The sequence below is a fragment of the Emys orbicularis genome, chromosome 1 (genome assembly GCF_028017835.1).
Source record: "Emys orbicularis isolate rEmyOrb1 chromosome 1, rEmyOrb1.hap1, whole genome shotgun sequence".
In the NCBI taxonomy this organism is placed as follows: Eukaryota; Metazoa; Chordata; order Testudines; family Emydidae; genus Emys; species Emys orbicularis.
In genome coordinates this window covers 119,516,346-119,525,611 of record NC_088683.1, presented here as the reverse complement: position 1 = coordinate 119,525,611, position 9,266 = coordinate 119,516,346, and the positions used below count along the sequence as shown (strand labels likewise).

The following is a 9,266-nucleotide window of genomic DNA, read 5'->3' as shown; positions in this document are numbered from 1 at the left end:
ATGTGTACAATTATTCACTTTCCCAAGAACCCCTGTATGTTGTCCCACATACAGTCTATCCTGATTGGTCACAGCAGAGAGTACTTCTTTCTCACGGGTTTGCTGAACTGTCAGTCTTCAGCTCCTGACCACCTTCCTCCCCAAAGACATCACCACAGGTACATAAAAGGTGAGTAGGTTGATGTGAGTACTTACTGGAATATCAAGTACAGCTGATAAGGCCAGGTAAATAATTACTGTAGATGAGATGATGGTAAATAAAAACACTTGGATTGTTTTCTTTATGCATTTATTAGTTTCAAGTATATAGTAATTTGCATAAAATGCTACTTTTTAAAATTTATGAGTGATGCAGTTTGTATTTCTGGTTTGTGGTTTTTTTTGTTTGTTTGTTTGTTTTTTCCTTCTCTACTCTCTTCCTGATAGGGGAGAGAGAAGGCATTAAGTTGGGGCTTCTTTACTGTGATCTATAGCTGGTAGCTTTGGCTTTTTTTCTTTCCTGCCTGATATGTAAGAACAAGACTTTAGTTTTGTGAGATAGAACTCCTCTCAAATGTGACTGCTCAGAGATTCTCTTAATCCTACATCATATGTGAGAAATAGTCTGTAAATTATATCTAAGAGGTACAAATTAGTAAAACTAGATATTTGTAGTTCTTAAGCTATGATTGATGTGAAGGTTGTTAAGCTGCAACGTTAGTCAAATGAGTTTGTGCTCTTGACCTGTAACTGCTCCACCTCTCTTGCCTTTCAGCTGTATCTGACTACGCTATGTCTTCTGAGAAGCAAATAAATGATTCTTCCCTAGAGAACCAGGAACAGGAGCAACAGGTAGGTACATGGTATTAAGAGGGTGATATACTGACTCTCCCCTATCACTGTCTAAAAGATATTCTACTAAATGTAAAACAGTTGGAGTGGTGTTTTTAAACTAAGTGTAGAGGTTGGGAAAGCCATCAGGTGCAGAGGAGTACATGATTTGGACAGAAACATCCCCTAGGAGAGGATCTATTAATGGGGCTTCTCTATCTCTTAGTAAGGAGGGGAGGATGGAAGCTGGCAAAGTACAGGTAGGAAACTAAGAGAGTCCCATTCAATTACATTAAGTTGCAAATAGTGAAGTCCAAAGCTGACTGAAAAGAACTAAGGGATTTCAGAAAAGTGGGTGACTAGGCAACAAAATGGCAGATGATATTCAATGTTGATAAATGCAAGCTAATGTACATTGAAAAAACATAATCCCACACACAAAGTGATGGGATCTAAATTAGCTGTTTTCACAGAAGAAACTTCTTGAAGTCATTGAGCAGATGTTTTCAGAGAACTATCCACAATGTGCAGTAGCAGTTTAAAAAGCTAGCTATGTTGGGAATCATTAGGAAATGGGTAGATAATAAGACAGAAAAATATCATCATGCCCCTATATAAATCTATAATATACCCACACCTTGACTACCACAGGCAGGTCTGGTTGCCCCATATCAAAAGAGGATGTATTAGAATTGGAAAAAGGTACAGAGAAGGGCACCAAAATGATTAGGGATATGGAACAGCTTCCATATGAGGTGAGATTAAAAAGACTGGGGTGGCTCATCTTAGAAAAGAGATTACTAAGGGGAGGTCTATAAAATCACAAATGGTGTAGAGAAAGTGAATAGGGAAGTGTTGTGAAGGAGTAAACATGACCCAAGAACCAGGGGTCCCCCAGTGAAACTGATAGGCAGCAGGCTTAAAAGAAAAGGAACTACTTCACACAACACACACTAACCTGTGGAACTCATTGCTATGGGATGTTGTGAAGGCCATAAGTATAAGTTCATAGGGAGAGGTCCATTCCTGGCTATTAGCCAACATGGCCAGGGGATACAACCTCATGCTCTGGGTGTCTCTAGCCTGACTGCCAGAAACTGGGAGTGAACACCAGGGGATGGATCACTTGATTCCCTCCTGAAGCATCTGGCATTGGCCATGATTGGAAGACCATATACTGGGGTAGATTTGGCCATACTGGATCAAACCAATGGTCTTTCTTGTGTTCTAGCAATCCATCATAGTCTGGAGTTGAGTGACTCCAGAGCTGAATATTCATGGTGACTGTTTCCCATCCTATGAAGGAGACAGTGCGATTGGCTTTCTTCAGCACTAATGAAACTTTCTTAAAACATGCCAAGCTTGACCTAGCTGAAAGCTACTCTGGGAACTGATCTATAAATCTGAATAAACCTTCCAGATAACTAATAGGTCTCCCCTCAAAGAGGAAGACACACACTTGGATCTTTCAGCTAGTTAATACAGTATCCCATAGTAATTAGAGGACCATTTGACTCTGTAACCCTTCAGACTGCTGAGAACTTGAGAGCCTTTGAATTAGTGTGGGAGGAAAGGTTCATGACTATGAAATACCTGCAAGGTGCTAACTGACTTTCCTGCCTCTGTAGGCTTTCCAGTATGATGCTCTCAGTGGCTCTTTCACTGAGAGAGTGGGGGGTGGGATAGCTCAGTGGTGTGAGCATTGGCCTGCTAAACCCAGGGTTGTGAGTTCAAGCCTTGAGGGGGCCATTTAGGGATCTGGGGCAAAAATCTGTCTGGGGATTGGTCCTGCTTTGAGCAGGGGGTTGGACTAGATGACCTCCTGAGGTCCCTTCCAACCCTGATATTCTATGATTCTAAATCTCTCTCTCTCTCTCTCTTTTTTGCTTGCAGAATCTTTTGAGGCGAGTGGCCAGTCTGCCCTTGGTCAGCTCTGCCTATGACATGGCTGCAACTGCCTACACCTCCACCAAGGAGAGCCACCCCTACCTAAAGTCCTTGTGTGATGTGGCAGAGAAAGGAATGAAGACCATTAGTGAGGCTGCAGCCAGCAGGGCACAGCCAATTCTGACTTCATTTGAACCACAGAGTGAGTAAGCTGGGCTTGCAGGTTGTTTTATGAATGAACATAAGTGTCTCCATCCCAAGTGCAGACATAGAGTGCAATGGCTCACAGTCCCATGTCTCGTGTTTCTTTTTGAAGGCCTATATCTTGCACTTCTGCTGGGGGGGTTCCTTACTCCTTGATATAACTACAGTCCAGAGACCCTACCCTGCTGAGCACCTACCTTTTTCATTTTAAGGTTCCTGCCTATTTTGAGACTTGGTCAGTTTCTCACAGGCAGAGAAGTCATTGCCAAATAACTTCAGTGACTGCAAGACTGTCTTCAGTCTCTGGTGGTGCACAGACAACTTGACTAACCCAATCCATAGATTACCCACATAAAGTAATCCTCTTGAGTGCGAAACCTGTTAAAAATCTAAGCATGAGCACCCAGGAGTCACCCCTGATTCCTTATTTCTAAAAGGCCATTAGAATTTAAGGGGCTCATTTTTCAGAAGTGCTGAACACCTAAAAGTCAGGTCCCTCTAAATATCAAGATTCATGCAGGGGTGGGTTTGGTTGCTAGAAAGGACTGCTGTGGCCATCTAGTCTGACCACCTGCATAACACAGGCCCCCAAAATAATGCAGGACTTCCCTGAAATAAAGGTCAATAGCTAAGGCTGAACTAAAGCATATGTCTTAGGAAAAACATCCAATCTTGACTTAAATTCCCAGGGATGGTGTCTCCATCATAATCCTCCATACATTTTCTCCAGTAGCGTACTACCCTTGGAGAGGATCTGTCTGAATTTGTCGTCATAGCAGTGACCTTACACTTTAGTTGATCAAACTGAGTTTGAGTTGTAGGGGACTAAACTTGCCTTTCTCTATAGTTGCAACAGCAAATGAATATGCTATTAAGGGACTGGACACACTGGAAGAGAAGCTGCCAAGCCTTCAAATTACAGGGGATAAGGTAAACTTATTCTGCTTTTCTCTAGAGAAGGTTGTAGCCACATAAACCATGTAGGGTAAGAATTGGACCAGTCCAGAGCTCTGGAGGCAGCCTCATGAACAGACTCTGGTTCAGGAAAGTGGCTGAATCATGTAAAGGAGCTACCCAGGAACAGAGATTTGTTGCCTATCTAGAATGAGGCAAAAATAGGAGGGTAGCTAAAGTCTAGTAAATAGTGCTCAACTAGATCGTGGTATAATGATTCTTCTCTAGGGAAGGCTATGTAGAATTTGAGGAAAGAGTATGGTGGGGGGAGGAGGGGCAGACCTCTGGATTTCAAGCAGAGAATTGTATAAACAATAAATGAAGAAAAATTACCAAATGTCTTCTGCTGTCACCTCTGTAGGTTGCTTCAGACCCCAAGGAGCTGGTGCCATCCAAAGTGGAAGCTGCCAGGAGATTCTCCAGCTTAGTAGATGTGACCAGAGAAGCTGTGCAAGAGAGTATGGAGTCCACCAAGTCAGCTATGACCCACAGTGTGAACACAGTCATGGGTTCAAGAATGGGCCAGATGGCTGCAAGTGGTGTGGAAGCAGTGCTGGAGAAATCGGAGGAGCTGTTAGATCAATATCTCCCCATAACAGATGAGGAACTAGGTCAGAACACATCTGAATCCTGAGATGCTGGTTGCCTTCATTAGAGGTCTTAGTTCTTTTATTTTTCAAGAAGGCCCTTTTCACCTTATGACATGCAAAGCTGGAGCCAAATATTCTGCTCAGCCTGTCTTGCATTCACCCACCTGGTCCTTCATTTAGACATCTGCTTTTCCTGTACCATCAAAGGTAGCTGAACAGTGCTGCACAGTTCACAGGCTACTGGAAAGTAGGTGGAGATGGTTAGAATGTCACTTGTATCCTGAGGCTTATCTATCCAGACAATGAGATGTATTGGGCTCTTGGGGTGGGGAGTGATGAAGGGGAATGAGTTAGTGTCCAAATCCCTTCAACTCTTCCTAGTGCAGCTGTCAAATGTGCCTGAAAAGGCAATTTCCAAATAGGAATAGTTATGGTTACTATTGCTTGTGACACATCTAGCAACTTCCTGACATAATGAATCCAACAAGATATTGAAAGTAGCTATAGTCTAGCAGTATGGCAAAAGGGAGGAAGGCATGAAGTGTGTAGTTTGTTTTGTGTGTCAAACCCCATTTATTTCCTTCAGCTGAACTTGCAACATCTATAAAGGAGGATGGAGTGGCTCCTCTCCAGCCTCAAAGTTACTTTGTGCGCTTAGGCTCCCTGTCAAGCAAACTCCGCCACCGTGCCTACCAGCATTCTCTAGCCAAGATTAAAAATACCAGGCAGAGTATCCAAGAGACTCTCTCCCAGCTTCATCAAACCATTGATCTGGTAGGCACTTTCTCTGCAGCATTCTATTCTGGAGCTGATTTGGGCTGAGCAGATGGAGTCCAAAGTGTCTTCTCTACAAGGTGTCTAGGCTCTCCTGTTCTCCCTGACTACCCATGTTCCACTGGAACTAGCTGCTTCCTAAGCTAGTCTCTAACTTGGGTCTAGGCCAGGGCGGGCAAACTTCTTGGCCTGAGGGCCACATCAGGTTTCTGAAATTGTATGGAGGGCCAGCTAGGGGAGGCTGTGCCTCCCCAAACAGCCAGGGGTGGCCTGGCCCCCCTGCCCCTTATCTGACCCCCCCCTGCTTCTTGCCCCCTGACGCCCCCCCCAGGACCCCTGCCCCAGCCACTCCTCCCTGTCCCCTGACACCTGCCCTATCCAACCCCTCCTCTCATTCCTGACTGTGCTCCTGGGACCCCTGCCCTATCCAACCACCCCTTCTCCCTCACTGCCCTGGGAACCTCTGCCCCATCCAACCCCCCCCCCTCTGTTCCCCATCCTCTGACCACCCTGACACCTATCCCCACTCCTGACCCCCACCCCGAACTCCCCTGCCCTCTATCCAACCCCCGCTCCCTGCCCCCTTACCATGCTGCCTGGAGCACCAGGACAGGCAGCCGCGCCGCCTGGCTGGAGCCAGCCACACCACTGCACAGCACAGAGGCTCAGGCCGCAGCTCTGCAGCTGCGATGCCCAGCAAGAGCTCGCAGCCCAGAGCATTGCGCTGGTGGCACAGTGAGCTGAGGCTGCAGGGGAGGGGGAACAGTAGGGGAGGGGCCGGGGGCTAGCCTCCCAGGCCAGGAGCTCAGGGGCCAGGCAGGAGGGTCCCGCGGGCCGGATGTGGCCCGTGAGCCGTAGTTTGCCCACCTCTGGTCTAGGCAAGCAGCCAACTCCAACTGCCATAATATCTTGGTTCCATCAAACTTCACAAGCTAAGCAACACCTGGCCAACTCTGTCTCTGAAAGAGAGATCTCTGAAGAAAGCAGGTGTTGCAAGTGAGTGACTCGGGGAGGGGGGGAGATAATTTCCTCTTGGCTATGGAGCACTCTGTGTATGTCTTTTGGCATATATGCCAAACATACTGAAATATAGTCCACTCATCACTGGCGTGGAGGAAGCCCCAGCATCTCGTAGATGCTCTAAAATGCTTGTGATGTATAAAAGGTGCTACATGTTGTGAAGTGTTGTGGTAAGACTCCTTTTCTCCTTGCTCCTCCAGATTGAATACATGAAGCAAGGAGTGGATCAGAAGCTTCAAGATGGCCAAGAGAAGCTCCACCAAATGTGGCTGGACTGGAGCAAGAGGCAGACAGGAGGGAGTGAGGACACAGACTTGGTACAACCTGAGGTATCTAATTAGCCAGGATCCAGCTTTGGGCTGTGGCATTTCTGCCTATCTCAAGAATCTGTCTACCTCACTAACAACTTGTTTCCTTTCAGCAACTGGAGTCTCATGCTCTGACAACGTTTCAGAGCATTATCCAGCAGCTGCAGGCAACCTGCCTGACCCTAATGTCAAGCATCCAAGGCTTCCCCTCCAACATCCAGGATAAGGTGCAGCAGGTTCGCCACAGCACAAAAGAGCTCCAGGCTTCATTCTCCACAGTCCACTCCTTCCAAGACCTCTCCAGCAGAATCCTGACCCAGAGCCGCAAACAGGTCACCAAAGCCCAGGGGTACATGGATGAGCTGCTAGAGTACATAGTGCACAACACTCCTCTGTCCTGGCTAGTGGGACCCTTCATGCTGTCTGGTAAAATACCAGACGAAGCCATGGAACCATCAGAATGAGGGTGGGGAAGACTAAAGAGCTTCTGTAATCAGCCCTGTCAAACTTACTGCAGCTCACTGGTAAAGGACCAAATTTTCCTTAACACTTTTATAGTGATTAACAAATAAGGTCTGAAAGCTTAAACCTTTGTGCAGCCACCTCCTGACATTAGATTGAATTGTTTTTTCTTGTAGGAAATGAAGCTGCTTGCAGCTCCTGGTTCAAATGTTCTTCACCACAATCCTGGAGAGGTACTTCCTCCCCTGGATAGCATGGGGTAGAACTCCATCTCCATCTTGCATGGGCTGCATGCTACCTGTGGCTGAGCTAAGATAAAAACAATTGATTTTTGCTTTCTAAATAGCAATGATGTCACCAGAAGTATCTCTCTAAAGTGAGGGTGAAATATGAATGCAAAAGAATACACAAACTGCATACTACACTCCAGGAACTCAACAACCTACATCTGGAATACTCCCCACAATCTTAAAGTGTAGTGGCTAAGAACTAGGTTACTTCTGGTGAAAGCTGTTTTTTGCCCCAGTGAAGTAGACTTCTCCAACTTAGAGAAGTTCTTGCTAGAACTCTAAGACTTCCTTCTTAAAGCAGGGAGAAATGGTACTAAATACCCCTTCAGCTCTAGGTGTCTTATGTGGATTGCTGAACAAGTCGTTGACATAAACCATGGCCTTTCTAGTGCATGAAAATATATACTGTTACTCAGATGACTGTAACCATACCACACAGGCTAGTGTACTGGTGACTACCTTTACACTTGTTTTGGTAACTGACTCGTATTCCCTTGTCACTTCTCCTCAAATTGCTGTAGTAGAGAACTTTTGTCTCTTGTAAAATAAATATATATTGCATACAAACCTGTCTCTGAGCTCGTTCTTGAATTGCTTAAGAATAGCTAAAAGTTAAACACTAGAAAGGACTACTGTAATTATAATTAATCTCCTGCATAACAGGAATCCATTCCAGGAAGTCTAATAGCTGTAAGTGAATGAGCATCTCTGTAACAATTTCCACTGCTGGAGAACCAACAACCACCCTTGGCAACCTGATACCATTAAGAAAAGGTATGAGACCATACCAACAGTTGCCTGTCCTTCCTTCCTTCCTTCACTCACATCTTTCATCAAGATCTTAAGGAAGGTGGTGTTTCCACATAGCATCCCAGAATTCTTTTTAGTTTAGTTGGGACCAATAACGATCCTCATCCCTGGGCCCTTAGGGTCCTAAACTTCTTTTGAGGGTTAGATAAACATTATTTCCCTCCCTCTGTATCAGACCGGAGGGAGAGTAGGAGTAGAGGGTGCCTTTAGCCTCAACATCAAAAATGCTAACTTGAAAATCTCCAAATTGGATATAGCACTGCAGGAGCTTCTGGTTTCATAAAACAGGGATTAAAATAAATTCAAAGCATGTGTGGCTCTACTACTTTGCATAAAATGTGAAATTACAACAGTATACATGCAGGTTAATAACCTTGTACACAAACTTCTGGGTTGTGTAATGAGTCCTGCATCCATTTAATCTTTGAACTAATGTTCTCTTACTCCTGTCTACTCAGTATTGCCTGCTACTGATCTATAGATCTCCCAAAGCATGAGTCCCACTACGTCTGCTGCTTTTGGGAACTACATATGAATAGTAGACCATGCACTAACTGAAGCAACTTTTTAATTACAGCTGTGATGTCATGTTTTGAAACTTTCTATTTTTCCAATAAAGGGTACAGGACCTAGAATCTCCAGGGGTCATGTTGCAGTTGTGTGCTACCGCAACATAACCATTCTGCTTGAAATTGCTTGTTTTGTCTCTCAGGCCCGTGCTTTCTATTCACATGGGATGAAATGCAATTAGATGATAACTTCACAGTTGTAGACCACCACCTGCACAAGTATCTTACAAAATACAAACAGCCTCCTGCAGAGGTCACTATTTTTCTCCTTTTACAGATAAGGAAATTGCAGTGCAGAAAGTCTATTAGAGCCAAGCAGCCTACCTCCTAGTCCTGTACAGTAACTCCTCGCTTAATATTGTCCGGGTTAACGTTGTTTTGTTGTGTTGCTATTAGGGAACAAGCTCGTTTAAAGTTGCGCAATGCTCCATCATTTGGCAGCTGCCTGCTTTGTCCACTGCTTGCAGGATTCTTTGGAAGAGCAGCCCCTCCTTGTGGCAATTAGAACCAAGGGGGGCTAACAGCCCCCCTCCCCATCAGCTCCCCTAAATTCCCTGTAAGGTATGTGGCCCAGCAGCAGTTCAGCTG

General features: G+C 45.2%; 1 protein-coding gene across 1 annotated transcript; it reads left to right on the top strand.

Moving 5' to 3' along the window:
* On the top strand, nt 1–7,011 carry LOC135884434 (perilipin-3-like). The gene is made up of 8 exons (XM_065411807.1): nt 1–169; nt 755–831; nt 2,704–2,899; nt 3,749–3,831; nt 4,217–4,466; nt 5,032–5,219; nt 6,440–6,568; nt 6,661–7,011. Exons 1-8 carry the CDS (start codon nt 1–3, stop codon nt 7,009–7,011), a joined length of 1,443 nt encoding a protein of 480 aa, XP_065267879.1.
* The last annotated feature ends 2,255 nt before the right edge of the window (nt 7,012–9,266 follow it).

Coding starts and splice junctions, on each gene's coding strand:
- LOC135884434 (XM_065411807.1), top strand. CDS start 1: ATGTGTACAATTATTCACTTTCCCAAGAACCCCTGTATGTTGTCCCAC. Junction 832..2,703: donor ACCAGGAACAGGAGCAACAG/GTAGGTACATGG, acceptor TTTTGCTTGCAG/AATCTTTTGAGGCGAGTGGC. Junction 6,569..6,660: donor CAGACTTGGTACAACCTGAG/GTATCTAATTAG, acceptor GTTTCCTTTCAG/CAACTGGAGTCTCATGCTCT.